The 25629-nt window shown below is 46.6% G+C and overlaps 1 protein-coding gene across 1 annotated transcript in view; it reads left to right on the forward strand.

The window, feature by feature from the left end:
* Positions 1–19513, forward strand: part of LOC147080909 (beta-catenin-like protein 1) — a 46474-nt gene extending 26961 nt beyond the window's left edge. Inside the window, exon 4 of the mRNA XM_085981034.1 lies at positions 18869–19513. Within this exon, the coding sequence (XP_085837160.1) occupies positions 18869–19060 (192 nt within the window). The 3' untranslated portion in view covers positions 19061–19513. The remainder of the gene's footprint in view (positions 1–18868) is intronic.
* Positions 19514–25629: the final 6116 nt, after the last annotated feature.

The following is a 25629-nucleotide window of genomic DNA, read 5'->3' on the forward strand; positions in this document are numbered from 1 at the left end:
AGTCGACTACCTTTATACCTGGGCAGGTAGGTGGAGCCATGGGCGGAGTCGGAGGTGGTCAGCCCAGGTATAACAGCGCGACAAGAGGCGACCTTGTATCGTGATACAACAGTGATAACGGTGATAACAATACAACAGTGATAACTATAGTGTAACGATAAAAGTGGTTTACCACACCTGGCACTTCTGTGGCGCGAATGTTACCTGCCACTAATCAGCCCAAGCCTGAATGTCGTCCAGGTCTTGTTGCATGCGGGCATGGACTGCTTCATTATCTGAAGAGTAGTAAATGGCGCTGAACACTGTGCAGTCATCAGCGTTTATCCCCATTTCTGACCTTATGTTGGAGGGAAGGTCATTGATGAAGCAGCTGAAGATGGTCGGACCTAGGACACTGCCCTGAGGAACTCCTGCAGCGATGTCCTGGGGCTGTGATGATTGACCTTCAACCAACACAACCATCTTCCTTTGTGCTCCAGCAAGTAGTGTTTTCCCCCCGATTCCCATTGACCTCAGTTTTACTAAGGCTCCTTGATGCCACACTCAGTCAAATGCTGCCTTGGTGTCAAGAGCAGTCACTCTCACCTCACCTCTGGAATTCCATGTTTGGAGCAAGGCTGTAATGAGATTGGGCGCCGAGTGGTCTTGGCGGAACCCAAACTGGGCATCAGTGAGCAGGTTTTTAGTGAGTAAGTGCCCGCCTGAAAGCACTGTCGATGACACCTTCCATCACTTTGCTGATGATTGAGAGTAAACTCTGTAATTGGCCGGGTTGGATTTGTCCTGCTTTTTGTGGACAGGACATACCTGTACAGTTTGCCACATTGTCGGATAGATGCCAGTGTTGTAGCTTGGCTAGAGGCACAGCTAGTTCTGGAGCACAAGTCTTCAGCACGATAGCCGGGATATTGTCTGGCCCCATAGCCTTTGCTGTATCCAGTGTGCTCAGCCGTTTCTTGATATCACGTGGAGTGAATCGAATTGGCTGAAGACTGGCTTCTGTGATTGTGGGGACTTCAGGAGTCGGCTGATATGGATCATCCACTCCGCACTTCTGGCTGAAGATGGTTGCAAACGCTTCAGCCTTGTCTTTTGCACTCGTGTGTTGGGCTCCACAGTCATTTGAGGATGGGGAGATTCATGGAGCCTCCTCCTCCCGTTAGTTGTTTAATGGTCCACCACCATTCACGACTGGATGTGGCAGGACTGTAGAGCTTTGATCTGATCAGTTGGTTGTGGGATCCCTTAGCCCTGTCTATCGCATGCTGCTTCTGCTTTTTAGCATGCATGTAGTCCTGTGTTGCAGCGTTCCCAGGTTGACACCTCATTTTTAGGTATGCCTGGTGCTGCTCCTGGCATGCTCTTCTACACTCCTTATTGAACCAGGGTTAGTTTCCTGGCTTGATGGTAATGGTAGAGTGAGGGATATGCCGGGCCATGAGTTTGTGGGACAGCTCTCCCAGTTTTGGCACAAATCCCCATATGTTGGTGAGGCAGACTTTGTGGTGGAATACCCAATTTGGAGCTGCTAGATCTGTTCTGAATCTATCCCATTTAGCACGGTGGTAGCGCCACACAACACGATGGAGGATGTCCTCAGTGTGAAGACGAGACTTCGTCTGCACAATGACTATGCGGTGGTCACTGCTACCAATACTGTCATGGACAGATACATCTGCGACAGGTAGATTGGTCAGGACGAGGTCAAGTTGGGTTTTTCCCTCATGTTGGTTCTCTCACCACCTGTCGCAGGCTGGCAGTTATGTCCTTCAGGACTCGGGCAGCTCAGTCGGTAGTGGTGCTACCGAGCCACTCTTGGTGATGGACATTGACGTCCCCCACCCAGAGTACATTTCTACTTTCAGTGCTTCTTCCAAATGGTGTTCAACATGGAGGAGTACTGATTCACCAGCTGAGGGAGGGCAATAGGTGATAATCAGCAGGAGGTTTCCTTGCCCATGTTTGACCTGATGCCATAAGATTTCATGGGGTCTGGAGTCAGTGTTGAGGACTCCCAGGGCCACTCTTTCCAACTGTATACCACTGTGCCGCCACCCCTATTGGGTATGATCTGGTTATGGAGGTGTTTGGGACATTGACTGAAAGATATGATTTTGTGAGTATGACTGTCAGGCTGTTGCTTGACTAGTTTGTGGGACAGCTCTCTCAGTTTTGGCACAAATCCCCAGAAGTTGGCGAGGAGGACTTTGCAGGGTCGACTGGGCTGGGTATGCCGTTGCCGTGTCCGTAGCCGAGGTCGATGCTGGGTGGCCTGTCCGGTTTCATTCTTATTATCTTGTTTTGTAGCGGTTAGTTACAACTGAGTAACTTGCTAGGCCATTTCAGAGGGCAGTTAAGAGTCAACCATATTGCTGTGGGTCTGGACCAGGTAAGGACGACAGATGGGTTTTAACGACAATCCAATCGTTTCATGGTCACCATTACTGATACTAGCTTTTTATTCCAGATTTATTTAATTAACTGAATTTAAATTCCCCAGCTGACATGGTGGCATTTGAACTTGCGTTTTTGGATCATTAGTCCTGGTCTCTGAATTACTAGCCCAGTGACATTACCACTACGCTACCTGTGGCCGGCAGGTGCTTTTGAATTTAGGAAACAGTTGTTCAAATTCCGCAGAGCCCCTGTAATTGTTTCAGTAGTTTTTTTATGAGCTTGGAACTTTTAGATAATTATTGAGTTTGATCTGAAGTCTCCTGTAGAGAGGTGGTTTCTTAATACTAACAGTTAACATAGTCTAATATCTACTATGAATTTGCTTGTTGAGTTTTGTTCAGAGAATTTGGTTAGTACTTAAAACCTTTAAAAAATAAACATGCACAAAAACAAGGTCTGGTGTTACCATTCTGCCACTTCTCAAAGACGTGAGACGGATCCTATGGATTCACAAGATTGAACTGGTATCTAAGGCAAGTCTAAAGATTGATTTAAAAACAGAAAATGCTGGAAATATTCAGTAGGTCAGGCAGCAAAGTAGCCAATGATTTCTACAGAGTACAACAATGATAATGTCACAATTGTTGTGCAAATCAAATTGTTTGACAAAAGGTCATCGACCTGAAACGTTAACACTGTTTTTCTTTCCACAGATGCTACCTGACCTGCTGAGTATTTCCAGCATTTTCTGTTTTTATTTCAGATTTCTAGCATCTGCAGTATTTTGCTTTTTGCTAAAGATTGATTTTTTTTGTTTGTTCTCCTGAGTGCGCCATGAAAAGTGACTATAAATTGGGCAAGTGTGAATATTCTTGAAGACATGAACAAGAACTCACTTACGACAGTACCTAGAATAAAAAGGGTAAAAGGACTCAAACTTAACTCTGTATATTATATAAAAACCTGAATATATTATGAACCTGAAATACTGAAGATGTGGAATTTTCAGTACATCATGATATTTTTGTTCTTGTATCTACCATGTTATTTTAGTACTTGTAAAACTATGAGTTGCAAATTGATTTGTACAAAAATTGTGACATCATACAGCCATGTTTGAACTCTAGAAATCGCTGGCTATTTCGCTGTTCTACATCCTCAAAAATGTTACTTGTATATATGCTGTAATAAAAACTCGATTTTGATCTGCAGCTTTGATCAGAGCATCAGCTAGTGTAGCGGATTTAGATTCTTGTAGATTGGAAAAATTGTATTATCAGCTATCCTTAAATGGGGAGATGTAATTATTTTTTTGCTCACGCTTATCAGTAAAGCCAAGAGGAATGTGAAGAAGCTGGAGGTAGAGATGTCAAACACAACAAAATGCAGGTATATATTTTAAAAGACAGAGTGCCCTCTCGGGTTCTACTGTCCTGCAGTCTGAAGATAACAACTTCCATTTATGATAACAATTGGCATGTTCAGTGTAGAAAAACGTCCCAAGGTGCTTCACAGAAGTGTAATCTGGCAAACATGGATGCCAAGATAAAGGAGGAGATATTTGGAGGGATGACCTTGGTCAAAGAGGTGGGTTTTGGGGAATAGTGAAGAGATCGAGAGATTTAGGGTGGGAATTCTGGAGTGTGGGGCCTGGACGGCTAACGGCACGGCTTGCACTGGTAAGGCGAAAGGAGCGGGGGATGCACAAGAGACCAGAGTTAGAGGAACAGCGAGTTCTTAGAGGGTTGCCAGGCTGGAAGAGAATACAGGAAGAAGTGCAGCCTCATAGGGATATAAACACGAGGATGAGAGTTTTAAATTGGAGGCATCGGGGGACTATGAGCCAATGTAGGTCAGCAAGCACCAGATTATTTTGAAGAACGCAAAGTGATAACAGTAATATGGATGTATGGAATTAATCATTTTTGTTGAGTTCTATGTTGAAGTAGCTGGGCATAAATTAAAAATGCAGGGCTTGTTTAAGAGAAGAAAACCTTACAATATTACCCAACAACTGGGCAATCGGGACAATCTCGAGGAGGCTGAGGACTGCCTAACAGATGGCAGAACCAATCCTGAGGGGGTCTAAAGAGCCATAGAAATTGATGTTCTTATAGAACTGTTGCAGACACAATAATTAAAAATTCATCATTGTGCCTGAGGATATCAGCAACCCAAGCAATTGAAGCCTGCTTTCAGGAGATTGTGGGAAACTTGATGGAGATTCAGTTTGATAATTGCTTCAAGATAAGATTTACTCATGGAGCCCTCCACCAGCCAATGTTATAACTTCAAAAGGCCCAACTCAGTTCTTTATTCCTGGTGCTCCTTGATTTGGCTGAATAGGAAAAAATAAGTAATGTTTCATAATATCCAATGTGCACTTTGGATGATGGACAAGAGAGATTCGATACTGACTGGTGGATAAAATGTAAATTGGGAAATGGCGCAAAATTGAGATGATCAAAGGATTTAGCTGGATAGTCTCCATACTTTGTTGGAGGGCAGAATTTATTGTTTGAAATGTCTGATCCCATATGTCAGCTGTATAACAGCATGCCATTGCTGGTGATGCCCAATATTTATCTCAAGATTCTGCATAAACTATTTCCCATCTTTTGTCTGGGTCATGACCTTTTCTTCCCAGATATCTCTTTGAAAAACTAAAGATGATTGGATCTCCTGAAACTATCCATATATCATGCATCTATAAGGTGTCAGCTTCTACTTTGGCTTCACTTACATGGTGTGATTTGTTAATGGATAGTGGATGGAAAGCCAGCCAACTTAATACCATTGCAGCTCTTGCCCACAAGACCACTACCTCAGCAGATTAGGGATAGCTCAATATAAAAGGCAGGCTTTGAAATAGTTTAGTCAGTGGGAAAACTTTGGTCCTCTTAGTCATCCTTTGGTTTTATCCTTTTTAATATATTGAAGGGATTCTCATGGTTACCAATCTCTTGTAACAATTGGCTGCTCAATCACTTGTCTAACTGCAGCTGCATATTCACCTCCCATTTATCGATATGGTCATGGGGTATTAGGTACTTAAGTTCAGTGAAACATTGTTCCTTTTAGGGACCTGCCAACAAAGAAGGCTTACTGGAAAACTACATCCAAGTGGTCTCTGACCCCAGCTATCTTAATGTAGTCAAAATTATCCAAGCGATTCACTTGTAAGGTGGAGGTTTTATGTGAGCGTTGGCAGAGATGGGGAAGGGGTGCACACCTTCAGGAAGACATGTTAGTGCAGTTCTGGGCATTGGTATACTTTAGGTTAACAGGGTTTATTCTATTTACTGCAAAGATAAGGAAGGGAGAGATGGGATGTTGCATGTCTTCGGACCATGGTTACCGGAATACTAGGGACAACAGAATGATCATGGATTGAGTAGTAACGGATTAGCCAGACTTGACTCATTCTTCTCTGAGATACTGGGTGTACTGCAGATATCCCAGGGCAAAAGTGATACTGTACTCTTGTAAAGTGCCTGGTGGCCAGGCACTGGAGAAATAAGACTTTGCTATGGATGGGTTTATTTCTGATCACAAGATGACGTTTGGATTGGAAAAAAGCCCATCAGCTCAATCTTTCAGAAAACCAAACCCATGTTATCATGTCACAACATCTAGTAGTTTCTTGCATGAGTCCAGTGCCTCAGTCATACATCCTGGCAACCCCTTCCAGCTGGTCATTCTTTAAAAAAAAATCTAGTCAAAGCACACAAGAAGTCTACCACATTTTAGCTGAGAATGTATTCCGTCACTCTTGGTATTTTTTCAGATATACCTAATAAAGGCCTGTTAACTGCTGATTAATTCAACTAAAGCTCTTCCACCTTGAGGCTGTTTCTAATGATGGTTGTCGAAGTAAATTTGAACATGCTGGCACCCTGTTTAATAACCTCAGTTTAACTGACGAGCTAATAAACTGAAGGTCAAATATCCATTAGTGTTGCAATATTAGTAACCATCCTGTACAGATTAAGATGTGACTTGTTCTACAATACGACGGGGTTGATTAGTTATTTTTTTTCTGGAATAAGGAAGTGCAGCTGGACGTAAATTGTCCTTGGTTGCTGAGAGCACAGAAGTACCATGGGATAAGCCCAGAGCTTTCCCGTGGCATAGTTTACATTACAGACGGCTAACTACACTGGCAGGAGTAGAAGTGAGTGTTGTAGCTGGTATTCCATGGAGAATTGATTATTATGGATTGATTTTGATCAGCACAGCCTTAAAATAAATATATTTAAAAAATATATTTTTTCAGAACAAATCTTGCAGGTTTTATTAAAGCAGAGGTAACGAGTCCTGTATTTCTTTTCTCCATTGTGCTTCGAAGCTGGAGGCTGCCAAAACTTGCAAGCTTTGCCTTGAAAGCAGATTGAGAATAGGGGATTTCTAGTTGGGCTGGTAGGAGAAAAGGAAAACAGTGGCTAATAATTGAGCTTCAAAGCTGACCTATTTGCCTTGAACCTAAACAGAAGTTTCAAAGCTCCAGGATGAGTTCCAACAAATCAGCAAACTGGGTGAAAAGATTTGCAGTGTGTAAGCTTGAGCTTTAGATGTTTTTGTAGCTTATCGTTAATATTCCAATTATGAAGCAAATCGTAACGTGGGTAGCTTTACAAAGAAAGAACACACAAATTTGAACAGCGTCTGAGGACATCGCAAAGCCCTTTGCTACTAAATTACTTTTGAAGTATAATCGATGTATTTTTAGGCAAACATGACAATTTACGCATAGCAAGGTTCCACAAATAACAATGAGCTAATTCACCAGTTAATCTTGATGGTTAAATATTGACCAGGACACCTGGAGAAGACTCTTACTTCTCTTTGAATCGTGCATGGAATTTTTATGTTCACTTGAACAAGACAGGACCTCAGTTTGAGCCCTAGTTTAATGTCTCATCTGAAAGATGGCACCACCAACAGTGCAGCATTCTCTCAGTCGTGCACTGAAGTGTCAGCCTAGATTATGTGCTCCCATCCTGGAGTGGGGTTTAAACCCACAACCACCTGACACTATTACAGGTAGACTATCCTTTATCCGAAAACCTCGGGACCAGCCGTGTTTCGGTTTTCGGAAAATTTCGGATTTCGGAAGGTATTTTATAAGACTGGGAAATTTGGCGGGGGGGGTCGGGGGTGGGGGGCGGCGGGGGGTCGGGATCGGCGGGGGGGTCGGCGAGGGGTGGGGGTCGGCGGGAGTCGGGGTCGGCGGGGGTCGGGGTCGGCGGGGGTCCGCAGGGGGTCGTCGGCGGGGGTCGGGGTCGTGCGCCACTCTGGTCATGTCGTGCACACGACTTGCGCTGAACGAAAAAACCTTCGGTTTTTAGAGGGTTTCGGTTTTCGGAAGTTCGGATAAAAGGTAGTCTACCTGTACTATAATAGTGTTTATTTCAATGTTGCAGAGCGTGAGCTGCAAGGTTAAGCAACTAGCTGGTGCAAGGACACTGGCCTTTGCCTAGACCTGCTTACAATTTAAAGATCAACAATCCTAAGACAATAGCAAAATACTGCAGATGCTGGAAATCCGAAATAACAGAAAATGCTGGAAAAACTCAGCAGGCCAGGCAACATCCGTGGAGAGAAAATAGAGTCAACGTTTCAGGTGAACCCTTTGTCAAGACTTGACAAAGGGTTCACCTGAAACGTTGACTCTATTTTCTCTCCACGGATGTCGCCTGGCCTGCTCAGTTTTTCCAGCATTTTCTGTTAATCCTAAGACAATACCTGAGATTCCCCTTGAAATCGTGAATATGTGGAATCGATTTTTGAATAAAACAGTTCATGTTTTCTCAATTAAGACCTTTTTTGTAAAAAAAAAAACCACATTAGATTGAAGGAATGGAATTGGGGTTTATAAGGATAGGTGCAGATAGAGGTGGTCAAATGCTGTCTGGAGCATGATGGTTACTGAATTGCAGGACTATGAAAATGTAAGTGTAAATGATGTTAGATATTCTGGAGGCCAATTTGATTGGGTGAGTGGCAGAGAGAATCACTGACTAATTCTGGTTTGCTGGCTTCTTAAGAATAAATGCTGAATCTAACAGCACAGAAATATTGTCTTTTCCAGCAACCCAGACAAAATCTAATTTGCTAGAAGTCTGCAAACAGCTCACAAGGAGCTAATCGGATAACCTTGAAATTAACTATTTGCCAAAGAAATAAGCCACGTTCCTCAGTGGAAAAACAGTGTATACACTTTGTACAAATTATATGAGTTAACAGAGCATAATTCATCCACGTGGGGTCACAACAAGACAGGCTGAACTGCTGATGCACAAAATGTGATGGTCTTTTATACTCTAACTTCTTAAGAGTTCAAGGTGATTGGCTGGCTGAATAAAGCCAGCAATCTTTTCAACCTATAGACACTAAGGCATGTGGCTAAACATCTAGAGGTGTTGATGACCACACACTTGCACGGTCTGGTTTTGGGCTTTTAGACATTGTTTCACCTCACCAGATGTTAAGACTCATTTAATTCACACCTGGTTCAAAGAAGCCAGCCGTCTTATTATTTAGTGCAGTACTGATAGGTTGTGGCTTTGTCAGAGGTGTTCTCTCTTTAAAATGGGACATTATAATGAGGCCCTGCTTACATGTCCGGGTGGATGTAAATCCGGTGACACGATTCGAAGAGGAATAGGAGCTAATATTCATACCTCGACCAACGCCACCAAAAACAGACCAAATGGTCATTTATACAAAAGCAAAATACGGCAGATGCTGTGTGGTAAACCTTTAGTCACCTTCGTAACTCTTCGCCTTTTATTGGAGGAATTGATAGGTATATCAATTTTATTGACTAAATAACAGAGCCCACTCTCGTGGGTGATCCGATCCAAGCAGGAGGAATACCAGCCAGTCGCTCACCTTTATACCTGGCCTGGTGGGTGGAGCCAAGGCGGAGTCGGCAGTGGTCATCCCAGGTATAGCAGTGTGGCAAGAGGCGACCTCGTACCGTGATACAATAGTGGTCAGTGATACAGTTATAACGAACAGTGGTGAACAGTGCTAACTACTAACAGTGATACGATAGTGAACGATAGGTATATCAATTTTATTGACTAAATTTAATGATGTCCGACAACGAGTCACAACCGGCGGAGGAGCCACCAGCGCAGCTCCCAGGAGCACAGCCACACCAGCCAGCTTGGCTGCGAGCCCTCAGACCGCCGTACCTGGACCTGAACCCACGAGCAGCAAACTCAGCCGCAGACTTTAAACACTGGCTGGTCTGCTTCGAATCATACCTGAGAGAATCCAGCGTCCCTCAGGCATCCAAACTAAGTGTCCTGCAGGCACAACTGAGCCCGAGAGTATACACTCTCATCGAGGACATGACTACCTACGAGACCGCCATCAACCTGCTGAAACAGAAGTACCGGACCCCGGTAAACTACATGTACGCTAGGCACCTCCTAAGATCACGGCCGCAACAGCCAGGAGAATCAGTAGCCGAATTCTCACAGGCGCTATATGCACTCGCCAGGAACTGTGACTTTAAATCGGTGTCGGCAGCCGAAAATACTGAAGATAATATCCGCGACGCATTCCTGAAAGGCCTACGGTCCGAGTACTCACGGCAAAGACTGCTGGAAGCTAAAGACCTCAGCATGGAAAAAGCTGAAGCCCTCGCTATCTCCCTGGAAGTGGCCCACCAAGATCAGGAAGCATTCACCAGGTACTGCTCGCGACCCTGGGACTCGGGCCCGACCCCTACCACAGCACCCTTCCCAGCGCCGCCCCCGGGACCTACCTCTGCGTCGGCGTCCCGGACCCGACCGGCCCCGCCACCCCCGGCACCGGCCCCGACATCGGGCATCCGCGATCGGGCCGCCGGCTGTTTTTTTTGTGGCCAGGAGAAGCACCCGAGGTCGCGCTGCCCAGCCAAGAACTCCATATGTAAAACCTGCCTGAAGAAAGGCCACTTCTCCAAGGCCTGCAGGAGCGGATCCTCAGAGGCCAGCAGTGCCGCATGCGAACTATGGGGGCGGCCATCTTCGTTTAGGGCAACTGAGGCCAGCATCCCCACACATGAGTCATGGGGGCGGCCATCTTTGTTTAGGGCAACTGAGGCCAGCATCCCCACACATGAGTCATGGGGGCGGCCATCTTTGATTAAGGCAACCGACCCCAATAGTGCCTCATGGGGCCCTACCTCGTGGGAGACGCCATTTTACTCACCACGCCCGACCGCCTCGCCCGCAGATGACAACGACTCGCTCAGCTACACACTAGCTTCCGTCACCCTGGACCAAGCCCGCCCGCACCATCTGTCCAAGTCAATGATGGACATCAAAGTGAACGGCCACGCCACGACCTGCCTGTTCGACAGCGGAAGCACGGAGAGCTTCATCCACCCAGACACGGTGAGCCACTACTCCCTCTCTGTCCTACCAACGCGCAGCCGAATCTCGATGGCATCGAGGTCCCACGCCACGGACATCAGCGGCTACTGTGTCGTGACCCTGTCGGTTAAGGGCACGGAGTATAAAAACTTTAAACTCCTCGTCCTCCCCCATCTCTGCGCTGCCGTCCTACTAGGGCTGGACTTCCAATCCCACCTCCAAAGCGTAACCCTAGCATACGGTGGACCCCTCCCCCCACTCACAGTCAACAACCAGCAAACGTTAAACCGCCCACCGTGTAACACCTGCAGCCTATCCACCCTCAAGGTCCCGCCACCCTCTCTGTTTGCTAACCTTACCCCTGACTGCAAACCCGTCGCTACCAAAAGCAGGCGGTATAGCGCCGGGGACAGAGCCTTCATTAGCTCTGAGGTGCGGCGCCTCCTGAAAGAGGGCATTATCGAGGGGAGCAGCAGCCCCTGGCGTGCCCAGGTCGTAGTCGTAAAGACCGGCGATAAAAACCGCCTGGTCATCGACTACAGCCAGACCATAAACAGATATACCCAGCTGGACGCATACCCCCTCCCCCGCATATCTGACATGGTCAATCAGATTGCACAGTATAAAGTATTCTCGACCATCGACCTGAAGTCGGCCTACCACCAACTCCCTATCCACCCTGAGGACCGCCAGTATACCGCCTTCGAGGCGAATGGGCGCCTATACCACTTCCTTAGGGTCCCCTTCGGTGTCACTAATGGGGTCTCGGTCTTCCAAAGGGAGATGGACCAGATGGTTGACCAGAACGAACTGCAGGCTACATTCCCCTACCTAGATAACGTCACTATCTGCGGCCGCGACCGGCAGGAACATGACGCGAATCTGGAGAAATTCCTCCGTACGGCCCAACGGCTGAACCTCACCTACAATAAGGAGAAATGCATGTTTAACACCACGCGCCTTGCCATCCTCGGCTGCGTAGTGGAGAACGGAATCATCGGCCCCGACCCAGAAAGAATGCGCCCCCTCATGGAGCTACCCCTCCCCCACTGCCCTAAAGCACTTAGGAGAACCCTGGGGCTTTTCGCCTACTATGCCCAATGGGTACCCAATTACGCGGACAAAGCCAGACCCCTCCTGAAAGCCACTTCCTTCCCCCTCACGGAGGAGGCGTGCGCGGCCTTCTCCCTCATTAAGGGAGACATAGCCAAGGCCACGATGCACGCAGTGGACGAGTCCATCCCCTTTCAGGTGGAGAGCGACGCATCCGACTTCGCCTTAGCCGCCACCCTAAACCAGGAGGGGAGGCCAGTGGCCTTCTTCTCAAGGACCCTACAGGGCCCCGAGATCCGACATTCGTCGGTCGAGAAAGAGGCCCAGGCGATCGTGGAGGCAGTACGGCGCTGGAGGCACTACCTGGCAGGCAAACGATTTACCCTCCTCACCGACCAGCGTTCGGTGGCTTTCATGTTTAATAACAAGCTGAAGGGCAAAATCAAGAATGACAAGATTTTGAGATGGAGAATCGAGCTCTCCACCTACGATTATGAGATCTTGTACCGGCCAGGCAAGCTGAACGAATCCCCTGATGCCCTTTCACGAATGACATGCGCCAGCGCGCATATCGATAGGCTTCAGACCCTCCACGACCAGCTCTGCCACCCCGGAGTCACCAGACTCTACCATTTCATTAAGGCCCGCAACCTGACCTACTCCATCGAGGAGGTCGGGACCATGACCAGGAACTGCCAGACCTGTGCGGAGTGCAAACCGCACTTCTATAGGCCGGACCGAGCAAGCCTGATCAAGGCCACCCGCCCCTTCGAGCGCCTGAGCATCGACTTTAAGGGGCCCCTCCCGTCCTCTGACCGTAATGTGTACTTCCTCAACATCGTTGATGAGTACTCCCGTTTCCCCTTTGCCTTCCCCTGCCCCGACATGACCAGTAGCACGGTCATTAAGTGCCTGAATGCCCTCTTCGCCTTGTTCGGGTTCCCGAACTATATACACAGCGACCGGGGCTCCTCCTTCATGAGCGAGGAACTCCGGCAATTCCTCCTAGAGAGAGGTATTGCAGCAAGCAGGACCACCAGCTACAACCCCAGAGGTAACGGTCAGGTGGAAAGAGAGAACGCGACGGTATGGAAGGCCGTCCTCTTAGCCTTAAAGTCTAAGGGCCTCCCAACCTCCCGCTGGCAAGAAGTCCTCCCGACAGCGCTGCACTCCATCCGGTCATTACTTTGCACGGCCACTAACACCACCCCCCATGAACGAATGTTCGTTTTCCCCAGGAAGTCGACTACGGGAACCACTCTACCAACCTGGCTGACCGCCCCGGGGCCAGTCTGGCTGCGGAAACACGTGAGGACCCATAAAACGGACCCCCTGGTCGAGAGGGTGAACCTCCTGCACGCCAACCCCCAGTACGCCTACGTGGCGTACCCAGACGGGCGGGAGGACACTGTCTCCCTACGAGACCTCGCACCCTCAGCCGATCCGGAAACACCGCCACCACCCCCCCCCAACCTCAGTCCAGGTAGACGGCATGCCGGAACCCCACGAGCCCTCGCCGACCACGCAAACACCAGCATCAACACCGGATAAGGCAACACCACCGCTGCGGCGATCGGAGAGGCTTACGAAGCCTCCGGACAGACTGACCTACCAGAATTGGTAGTACACTTCACCCCGCCGGACTTAATTCTAAACAAGGGGTGAATGTGGTAAACCTTTAGTCACCTTCGTAACTCTTCGCCTTTTATTGGAGGAATTGATAGGTATATCATGCTGGAATCTGAAATAAGAAACAGAAAATGCTGGAAATACTCAGCAGGTCAGGCAGCATCTGTGGAGAGAGAAACAAACAGTTATCACCCCCCTCAAAAAAAATCCTTGACCCCTCTGTCCTTGCCATCTATTGCCCCATCTCCAACCTCCCTTTCCTCTCAAGTTCTTAAACATGTTGCCGCCCAAATTTTTGCCCATCTTTCCCAGAATTCCTTGATTGAATCCTTCCAATCGGGCTTCCGCCACTCCCAACAAAAATATATTCCAGTGAGAAAGAAAGATTTTGAGAAGAGAGCACCATCCGTGGCTAACTAAGGAAGTAAAGGATGTTATCAAATTGAAAACGAAGGCATACAATGTTGCCAAGATTGGTGGGAGACCAAAGGATTGGAACATTTTTAAAAACCAGCAAAGGATGACTAAAAAAATAATAGCGAGAGAAGATGAATTATGAGAGTAAACTGGCAAGAAATATTAAAACAGATAGTAAGAGCTTCTACAGGTATATAAAAAGGAAACAAGTAGCTAAAGTAAACATTTGTCCCTTAGAGGATGAGAGTGGGGAATTAATAAGAGGGAACGGGGAAATGGCAGAGACTGAACAAATATTTTGTATCTCTTCACGGTAGAAGACACTAACAACATCCCAATAATGGATAATCAAGGGGCCACAGGGAGGGGGGAACTAAAGACAATCACTATCACTAAGGAAATAGCACTTGGTGAAATAATGGAACTAAAAGATGACAAGTCCCCTGGACCAGATGGCCTGCATCCCAGGGTCTTAAAAGAAATGGCTGCAGAGATAGTGGATGCATTGGTTGCAATATACCAAAAATTCCCTGGACTCTGGAGAGGTCCCAGCGGATTGGAAAACCACTAATGTAACACCCCTATTTAAGAAAGGAGGGAGACAGAAAGCAGGAAACTATAGACCAGTTAGCTTAACATTTGTCATTGGGAAAATGCTGGAGTTCTTCATTAAGGAAGCAGTAGCAGGGTATTTGGAAAATCATAATGCAGTCAAGCAGAGTCAGCATAGTTTTATGAAAGGGAAATCTTGTTTAATAAATTTGCTGGAGATCTTTGATGATGTAACGAGCAGGGTGGACAAAGGTGAGCCAGTGGATGTGGTGTATTTGGATTTCCAGAAGGCATTCGATAAGGTGCCACATAAAAGGTTACTGCATAAGATACGAGCTCACAGAATTGGGGGTAATATATTAGCATGGATAGAGAATTGGCTAACTAACAGAAAGCAGAGAGTCAGGATAAATGGGTCATTTTCCAGTTGGCAAATGATAACTAGTGGGGTGCCACAGGGATCAGTGCTGGGGCCTCAACTATTTACAATCTACATTAATGACTTGGATGAAGGGACTGAGTGTAATGTAGCCAAGTTTGCGGATGATACAAAGATGGGTGGGAAAGCAAGTTGTGCAGAGGACTCAAAGAATCTGCAAAGGGATGTAGACAGGCTAAGTGAGTGGGCAAACATTTGGCAGATGGAGTATAATGTGGGAAAGTGCGAGGTTATCCACTTTGGCAGGAAAAATAAAAAAGCAAACTATTATTTAAATGGAGAGAGATTACAAAATGCTACAGTTCAGAGGGACCTGGGGGTCCTTGTGCATGAAACACAAAAAGTTAGCATGCAGGTACAGCAAGTAATCAACAAGGCAAATGGAATGTTGGCCTTTATTTCAAGGGGGTTGGAGTATAAAAGCAGGGACGTCCTGCTACAACTGTACAGGGTATTGGTGAGACCACGCCTTGAGTACTGTGTACAGTTTTGGTCTCTATTTAAGGAAGGATATACTTGCAATTGGAGGAAGTTCAGAGATGATTCATACGGTTGATTCCTGAGATGAGGGGGTTGACTTATGAGGAAAGGTTCAACAGATTGGGCCTATACTCATTGGAACTTAGAAGAATGAGAGGTGATCTTATTGAAACATATAAGATACTGAGGGGGCTCGACAAGGTAGATGCGGAGAGGATGTTTCCCCTCGTGGGGAAATCTAGAACTCGGGGGCATAGTTTTAGAATAAAGGGATGCTCTTTTAGAACTGAGATGCGGAGGAATTTCTTCTTTCAGAGGGTTGTAAATCTGTGGAATTCTCTGCCCCAGAGAGCCGTGGAGGCTGGGTCATTAAATACATTTAAGGTGGAGATACAGATTTTTACAAGATAAAGGAGTGAATATTTATGGGGAGCAGGCAGGGAAGTGGCTTTGAGCCCAAGATCATCCATGATCACTGAATGGCGGAGCAGGCTCGAGGGGCCAAGTGGCCTATTCCTGCTCCTATCTCTTATGTACCGAAACAGCTCTTACCAAGGTCACAATTGACATCCTAATTGAGTGCGATAAAGGTAAACTATCCCTTCTTGTCCTTCTGGACCTGTCTGCAACCTTTGAGACAAAATTCTTCGGTTCACAGCACAAAATCCGTTCCCTTTCCACTGATTCGATCTCTCTCCCTGTCAACTGTCTAAGGCTGACCAAGTCTGTTCGCAACCTTGATGTATTTTTTTATTTGTTTATGGGATGTGGGCGTCGCTGCCAAGGCCAGCATTTATTGCCCATCCCTAATTGCCCTTGAGAAGGTGGTGGTGAGCCGCTGTCTTGAACCGCTGCAGTCCGTGTGGTGAAGGTACTCCCACAGTGCTGTTAGGTAGGGGGTTCCAGGATTTTGACCCAGCGACGATGAAGGATCGGCGATATACTTCTAAGTCAGGATGGTGTGTGACTTGGAGGGGAACTTGGAGGTGGTGGTGTTCCCATGCACCTGCTGCCCTTGTCCTTCTAGGTGGAAGAGGTCGCAGGTTTGGGAGGTGCTGCCGACGAAGCCTTGGCGAGTTCCTGCAGTGCATCTTGTAGATGGTACATACTGCAGCCACGGTACGCCAGTTATGGAGGGAGTGAAGGTTTAAGGTGGTAACTGGGGTGCCAATCAAGCGGGCTGCTTTGTCCTGGATGGTGTCAAGCTTCTTGAGTGTTGTTGGAGCTGCACTCATCCAGGCACTCATTTGGTCATGAATTGAGCTTCCTACCCCATATCTGTTCTATCACTAACACCGTCCATTTCCACCTTCGTAATAGCGCCTGTCTCCGCCCTTATCTCAACTTATCTGCTGCCAAAACCCTCATCCATGCATTCATCACCTCTAGACTTGACTATTCCAGGCCTCCCTAGTTTTACCCTCCATAAACTTGAAGTCATCCAAAACTCTGCCGCCCGTGCCCTAGTACGCACCAAGTCCCGCTCACCCATCTGCCCTGTCCTTGCTGTATATTGGATCTCAGTTAAGCAACGCCTTGATTTTAAAATTCTCATCTTCTTTTCAAATCCCTCCATGGCCTCGCCCCTCCTTATCTCTAATCTCTTCCAGACCTATAATCCTCCTTTTTCTTTGTACTCTGCCTATTCTGGCCTTTTGAACAACCCTGATTTTAAGTGCTCCACCATGACAGTAGTACCTTCCGCTGCCTCTGTCCTAAGCTCTGGAATTCCCTCCCTAAATCTCTCCGCCTGTCCACTTCTCTTTGCTCCTTTAAGATACTCTTGAAAACCTACAAGCTGGATTTTGTGAATGGAGACATTCTGGAGGTGGGACTGCTGCTTGCCGGGCCTATGACCCGCCTCCATCATGTTCTGGCCAACCAGCGGGATTTTCCCCTGATTGACCTTGTTAAGCCCGCCCTGCGGGCTCAGCAGGCCAATTAGGGGGAAGTCTGACGTGCCATCTGTCAAGACTTCTTGAAAGAAGAAATGTCAGCGTTTGACAGCTCTATGAAGCTGTCAAACAATGACATTCTGTGTAGTTTGATGAGTCCTTGTGTTCAGGACTTATCAAACCTTTCAACTTTGTAGAAAGCAGATGGTTGGTTCGGAAGATCCAACAGCCAGTCTGTGAAATCTACAACGAAGATGTCGGGACTGGAACCACCACGGCTGAAGGCTGTAGGCAGAAACAAAGGTAAGTGAACATTTTCTAACACTTAACACTCATCACATACTTAGCACTCCACACTTGCACCCATCACTCACCTCTACATCTCTTTCAGGCCCCTCCAACCCCCACAGACCTCCTACTCGACTCCTCCAACCCAGCGGGGTTCTCCAAGATCGGGAAGCCTTCAACAGAAAAGGTAACATGGGACTAATCCTCTTTTCTGCCTGTTAACTACCTGTTAACAGGCAGTTAAAAGGATTTTAATCCCTTTCCTGCCTCGGAGATGTGACCCGAAGCAGGATATCTTCCCGCCTCCTGGCAAAAGGGCACGGAGTCGGGATGGGGGCGGCTTTGCCATCCGTCCCCACTTTCTGCAACTTTACCGGCAGTCCCGCCTCCTCGAGGCTGACAAAATCCAGTCCTACCTCTTCGACCAAGCTTTTCTCATCTGCCCTAACATCTCCTTATATGTCTCATTGTCAAGTTTTGTTTTGGTTTTGTAACGCTTCTGTGAATGCGCCTTGGGACCTTTTATTACTTTAAAGTCGCTATATAAATATGGTAAAAAGCTGAGCCTCCAGTACAGATCCCTGGGGAACACCACTTGTCACATCCCGACCTGTTTCTACTCTCTCGTCTCATTGCAAGTCCCCGCCATGCGGTGGGCCCATGCAGTTGGGACAGACACGTGAGTCATGTTAATGGTCCAGGAGGCAATTTGTGCAATCACGGGCACTGCATACCTCAGGGATGCTGCGCCTGCCTGGCACCCAGCATGGGAGGTCATGAATAAAATCTGCCTCCTCATGGGAAATCAAGAGAATCCATCAATGTAAGTTTCACTTTTGGTACAGGCTTGTCTATGACTTCTCTTCACTTATCGGTTTTAAACACCACACCCAAAGGAGGTTACACCTCATTTTGTGCTTTATTATAGTGTGCAAAAAGCTGATGCTGGTGAATTGAGAGAAAGAGAATGATCTCTGCAAGGGAGATCGGCAAATTAAGATAGTAGAGTGCTTATACTGTGGGCCCTTCCCCACAAGAGAGGCAACAATGGCTGCTACTGTGTCCACTCTATCAGTTCTTCATAACCAGCATACAGACATAAAATGTTCCCTCCAGCAATCATCCACAGCTCCCATTTCTGTGAGATTTGGCAAACTACCCACAAGTCAGTAGAATACTGGCCAACCAGAAAATGTCTACATGTTGGCCTCTGATTCTTTTGTAAGTGAATCGTGTTTATCAGCAAAAATGTGGTTTGTAATGTGTTATATGTTCAGTATTAAAAGGATTAACAATTCATGCTGAAGTGGCTTGTTATAATGTTATCTGCTTCTGTGTTAATTTAGTTGGAAGGACAAGTGGTAGCACTGCTAGTTCAGAACCTGGAACGATTGGATGAGACAGTGAAAGAAGAGGCCGATGGCGTTCACAACACATTAGGTATGTTGTTTAGCCTGAAATATTTTTTTCCCTGCAAAGCCTCTTGTACAGTAACAAGATTCATGACTAAGGGGCAATGTATCCAGCCTCATTTGTGATGTCCCTGAAGTTAGATTGTAATTGTGTGCTTTACCTTATTTAAATCAAAAGCAAAGCACATCCAGCAGACACGTAGAATATAATTCTAGGGAAAACTACATTCCAGTTCTAAAGATGAAGGGCCGTATATTCCGATCCCTACGGGTGTGTACGCGCTGTGTACACACCCTTAGGGACATTGGAAATGCCGGTTTCAGGCATGCCAAGCGCATACGCTGAACGGCATTTCCGATCTGTCAAGAATGCTCTCGACAGATCGGACGCTTGTGCGCCCTAGAGTAGGGCCTCTGCAGGCGGATAGTTCTGCTTTCTGGAGACCCTCTGCCCACAGAAAATCCTTAGAAATCTTATGCTTGGTAAAAGCAGTGAGGCCTGCTTTTACCAGCATGAGTTGAAAAAAGTAAAAAAAAAAAAAAAAAAAATTCACTCCTCACTTAAAAATACTTTTTAAAAAAAGGTAAGTTTATTTTTAGCCCCGTAAAAAACTTAAATTTTTTTCAAAAAATTTAATTTTTGTTTAAACTATTTAATTTATTGTAATTTCAACTCATTTTAAAATGTGATTTAAAAAAAAAAAAAATTTATTTAGTGTTTTTGGGGTGATCTCCATTCATATTGACAGGTCTATCTGTCAAGTGTATGAAGGGAGATTCCCTTCTCCTATTGGATCCCCATGCCCCACACGATCACAGGGATGCTTGCAAACAGCCTGCGTCTCTGGGATACGTGGGCCCTGCGCATTTCGAGTTGGAGAGGCCCAGACACAGAAGTATACGCACCTCGGGAGCCCTCCGGTAAGTCCGTAGATTTTTTCCAGATCGGAGGCCTCCGCACGCAGGAAGCCGCCAATCGGAAAATACGGCCCGAAGTATTTAGTAAAGCTGAAGCATGTAATTAACGCTTATAGCAAATTGCCATGCCCTTCATATTTGAGTGTGAAAATTGCAGCCAATATTTAGAAGATTATATTAAAATACTTTCTCAGTTATAAGATTACTGAACCTCATTTCTGAAACATTTCCTTTTAAATTGTATCCTATGTTGAGTCATTGACAATAATACTGGAAGTATAGCAAAGCAGAAAGTTGCATCTTGTGTTTTACCCAACAACTGATTTTTTTCTACCCCGTCATAAATATGCATATGAATCATCTCTAGCCGAAACCCTTAAAGAGCTCTGTCCTAAAGGGCAAAAAAAAGTTTACTTGTATGCAATGTTCAATAGGCTGGTTTAATTAAACATTGCTAATGATACAAAATGTTTTTTTGGTGTTGCTTACAGAAACACAACTAAAAATGGGGTCTTTCTCTTGTTGTAATGGTCTTGCTGCTTCTCCCCCACTCTCTTAACTCTTATTGTCTGGCTCTTGTCTGTCTCTCTCTCTCTGGTTCTCAAACACTTTGTAATCTCTATCTTGTCACTTTTTCAGTCCCTAAGTCTATTTCACCCTGTGTTTTCTGTACAGCTCCCACTTTCACATGTTGCTTTATTGATATACTCAAATTTGTGGTGTTTGCCATTGTTAAGCTCAGGGCGTGCATTAACATGGCAGCTAACCTATATGAGATTGATACTGGCACCAGTTGGGGAGAGGCCATCCTAGAGGCACCAATAACATGTGCGAGTGAGGGGAGAGCTGGAAGGGAGGGGAGGCTCCTTCTGGGGCTGAGCTGAGGCTTGTACCCTTGTGTGGGACCTGGCAAGACTGCATATCCACTCCAAGCCAGATTTCTGTTATCATATATAGCTACAGTAACACACGAGTGAGAGAGAAACTGGAGAGCTCTCAGGCCTGAGTGAATGGAGGGTCGAGGTTTCTGGTGGGGGGGTAGGTCTTGAGGCTGGGATTGGGCGAGACTTGAAGCCTAGGAAGGAGGTTCTGGGGGGGAGGAGTGTGTGGGATGCAATGACTGGGAAGGCTGTGGCACCCAAGGTTAGCGCTGGGAAGAAGTGGGGCTGAATGGTAACAGGCACCCAGCAGGACAGAATCTATCATCGTGATGTCTCGGTAGCGCTGCAGCAGAAGCAGGTGGGGAATTGTCATTATCAGAGTAGCCGGGTGTGAGGCAGCAAGGTGCTGAGGGCGAGGGAACAGAGTGCAAGGCGAGGGTTTGTGGTGGGAGCATGGCTTGGAGCTGTAGTGCATAGGGTACTCATACAACTGCTGTGAGAAGGCGAACTGGAGTACTCTGGACAGATTTAATTGGGAGGGAGTTGAGTCAAGCTGGGTCTGGGAGGGAGCAGAGAAGACGCTAGGCAGAGCAAGTTAAAATACCTGCGTTAGAGGAGTAGCAGAGGTGAAATGGAGCTTTATCATGATGACAAAAAATAGATTAAAATATTTTCCTAAAAATTCAATTGACCCACAATACTGGGATCTGATTGCTCCACAGCGTCACATAGTTAGCATGGACAATCAGCAATGTTAGATTGTTAGTAAGACAGATCTAGTTCGGAAGGATCACAGAAGGACATTACTGTGCTTTGCCCTGGAGAGGCAGTCTTTGATTGCAATTTTGGTATTGTGAAATGAATATCAGTTTCTTTTTAATGTAAAAGGTTCATTAATCTCTTCTCTCTTTTATGGTCTGAAGGCAAACCTAAGGCTTATAATGCAGGACTAGCACTCTATTTTGTGTAAAAGTACTTAACCAGCTGGTCTGACCATGGCACAATTGAATTCCTAATTCTGGCAATGCTGCAACTTTAAGATCCATCATTGCATTAGTGATATTTAGGTTTTCAAGCCAATAATTCACAAACTCAGCACTGACAAAGCAATGATTGGAAATCGTGCACCCTGTGCAGCTGATCATTCTATAAGATTTTTGACCATTACTGCTCCATTGAGTTGGTGCTCAACAAGCCTGAGCAAAATCACTGCCAGTGAAAGCGAGACCCAATCAGGAGGAACTAGTCAATCTGTGGATTTAATTGGTTTTTCTAAATCCCATTACTTTCAATGGGAAATGTGCTACCGAGTATGTTTACTTGTTTTATGTTGCCTTGGCTTATATTAGGATAGAAGCAAAGCAATGTGGTTGTCAAGCCCAGTTAATCTTTTAGGATGGAAGGCCCAGTTGTATTATAAAATGAACCCACCAGTGGGAATACTAATGGGGATACTACCTGGGGATGCTAATTGTCTGTGACACCAGTTCGGCTGTTTGCACACTTCTATTACTTTTTTAATTTATTTCACTCTCAACACTCTATATCAGAATGTTTCACCTGCTTTGGCCTCATTTCAGTGAAGTGCTGAGAAACCTACCCTGACTTGCAGCATTTGTAATGAAAGCATTTCAGGCTGAAAGCAGCAACCAGCCTATTTGAAATGAAATGTTACAAATGTTACAAATTGCAAAAAAATTGCAAAAAATTGCACAAAAAAAAATCCTTTCTAAAAGATTTTTTGAATATATATGTATTATGTATCTCATACACATTAGTCGATCTCCCGTGCTTTGTTTGCATATGATAAGTCCGAGAATATGGTCACTCTCTTACCTGCGTACAGTTTTGGTGTCCATACTTAAGAAAGGACATACTTGCTCTCGAGTCAGTACAAAGAAGGTTCACTCGGTTAATCCCGGGGATGAGGGGATGGACATATGAGGAGAGGTTGAGTAGATTGGGACTCTACTCATTGGAGTTCAGAAGAATGAGAGGCGATCTTATTGAAACATATAAGATTGTGAAGGGGTCGGATCGGGTGGATGCGGGGAAGATGTTTCCGATGATGGGTGAAACTAGAACTAGGGGGCATAGTCTTAGAATAAGGGGCTGCTCTTTCAAAACTGAGATGAGGAGGAACTACTTCACTCAGAGGGTGGTAGGTCCATGGAATATGCTGCCCCAAAAAGCTGTAGAAGCTACATCATTACATAAATTTAAAACAGAAATAGACAGTTTCTTAGAAGTAAAGGGAATTAAAGGTTACGGGGAGCGGGCAGGAAATTGGACATGAGTGTTGGTTCGGATCGGTCATGGCCCTGTGGGTAGCGGAGCGGGCCCAGGGGCCGTGTAGCCTGATCCTGCTCCTATTTCGTGTGTCTAATTCTGTTAGATTCAGGAGATGGTTCTGGGATAGTGGATTGGCGGTTAGGATCAGATCAGCCATGATCTTATTGAATGGCGGAGCAGGCTCGAGGGGCCGATTGGCCTACTCCTGCTCCTATTTCTTATGTTCTTATGATGTCTTCATATTGCTGCTTCTCTTTCCTCTTCTGTCTCTTTCTCTCCTGCTTGTTTTCCCCTTGACTCATCCTTTTTCTTCTTTCTTTGTTCTCAACCGCTTCTCTCATTTCCTTTCAGGTGCTGGGTGGTATGGCATAGCATGATGGAGAAAGGAACTGCTGTAGCCTGCATTTGCAATGGGGGTTGTATGGAAAATGTGGCTGCCTTCCACTCGTGTCGCCTATCCCTTCACCTTCCCACTTTTCATTCCTCTTCCTACCATCCCCTCACTCCTGTGACTGCCCCTACCTCTTCCCCTTTGAACAAACCACTCAATCCCTGTAACCTCCTCTCGCCCTTGCTCCACTATCACTCACCTCACCCTGAAATCTCCATCCACTCTCCTCCTTGCTGCCCCCAAGAGTGGGTGTTGCGAGGCTAGAGGCCCTGAAACCTCAAACAATGTCCCTCATCCTTCCTCCCCTCTTTTTTCAAAATTAATTCAAGGTAAACAAAAATATCCCATCAATACAACGGACTGGATGGTACTGAGGCATCCTGGGAAATTAGGAAAACTGCACATGCTCAGACTGCACAATTGTTCAGCGTCCGAGCTCTGGGCAAATGATTCAAGTCCAAGCCTAGGCTTTTGGGAGAGGTTGTAACCTTCAAGTAAAAACTTTAATGAAGGCATTAAAAGACAAAAGACAATTGAATGGATAAGAGTAATCTATCTATCTATCTATCTTCTATCTATCTATCTATCTATCTATATATATATAAAGCGGTTCTTCTGTCTGTCATTCTGTCTGTCTGTATTGAATAAACTCGAAAGTTATAGAGCGTACCTACACGTGTGTTACATCGAAAGAAAGCTTACGATTCCAGAACCATCATAAGCGTATTTTACTTTTCGGTCGGATGAAAATTGTTCGCGCATTATGCAAAAAACCTTCAAAATTAAACTCATTATATGCTAATAGCATTGATTGACTGACGTCAAGATCGACCAATCTTGTGCCGTCACGATTGACCAATCCTACAGTTCAGTCGCCTGATGGTTGGCCAATCGCTGCGTCTGTGGGCGGGACTAATGCTTTTCAACTCGGGCATCGGGCAGCCATTGCTTCACTACTTCCAGCTCAAAATCTGCTCATCCAGCTTCGAAAAAGTTAGTATTTCTTTTAAAAATAACATAACATTTACCAAAAACGTTTTATAAGTACTTTCACTTTCATCTTTGAAGCTATTAAAAGGTAGAAATGTTGCCCGGCAGCAGATTCACACAGGGACAGACAGACAGGCCCCAAAGCCTGGGACTCGATTTAAACCGCCCGGCCCAAAACAGCCCTGGCAAAGCCGGGCTCCCCCAGCTAGTATCTCTAAGACCTCTTCTGTCTGTCTGTCTGTCCGTCCGTTCTCTATACGTTTGAAAGTTATAGAGCGTACCGACGCGCGCGTCACGTCACGTCAAAAGAAAGCTTACGATTAAGGACCGGTCATAGGCGTATTTATGTTTCGGCCGGACAAAGACCGCGCCCGCGGTATCCAAAAAACGTTCAACATTCCGCTCATTAGCATCTCATTAGCGACCGTGTGACATCGAGGTCGACCAATCGTACGGCGGGTTCCTGGCGCGTGCCATCCGACAGTTGGGTGTTGAGTGACTTGACGATTGACCAATCCTACGCTTCGGTGACCTGACGGTCGACCAATCGGTGCGTGTGTGGGCGGGCCTTATCGTTCTGAACCGAGGTGAGTGGCCGCCATCTTGATTTTTCACGATTTTTTCCCCACACTTTCTGTGTGTTAGGGAACTATGGTAAATATTTGAATTATGTGTTAGGGAATTAAATAACAATTTATTTGAGTTTTAAATTGTGTTTAGCAACAGTAGGAAATTAAGTGACCCCTAACCGCCGCCGTCCCCCCCCCCCCCTCCTCCTCCTCACCCTCGCGCAGGGGGGACTCGGGGCTGCTCTCCAGGCCCGCTGCAGGCAGGCCTGAAGCTCAAAAAATTTCTCTCTCTCTCCTTCTCCTCTTCCCTCCCTCTCTCTCTCTCTCTCTCTCTCTCTCTCTCTCTCTCTACTTCCCCCTCTCTCTCTTCCCGTGAGTGCGGGCCGCCCGAAGTTAGCCGCTCGCTAACGGCCACCGGGCCGCGGGGTTTCCCTGCCTGCTCCCCGCGGGCCACCTCGCGCCGCTGGCACTGACCGCGCCTGCGCCGCCCGCCCACGCCTCGCGCCGCTGGCACTGACCGCGCCTGCGCCGCCCGCCCGCGAGAGCCCGCTCTCCTGCTCCCAGCGCCGGCCGCCGCTCAGCTAAAGGGGGGAGGGGGAGGGAGAGGAGGGGGGGGAGTGGGAGGGGGGGGGGAGTGTGAGGGAGGGAGAGGAG

This window comes from Somniosus microcephalus, unplaced genomic scaffold (genome assembly GCF_052327205.1).
Source record: "Somniosus microcephalus isolate GS21.2 unplaced genomic scaffold, FLI_Smic_1.0 scaffold1008, whole genome shotgun sequence".
Classification (NCBI taxonomy): Eukaryota; Metazoa; Chordata; class Chondrichthyes; order Squaliformes; family Somniosidae; genus Somniosus; species Somniosus microcephalus.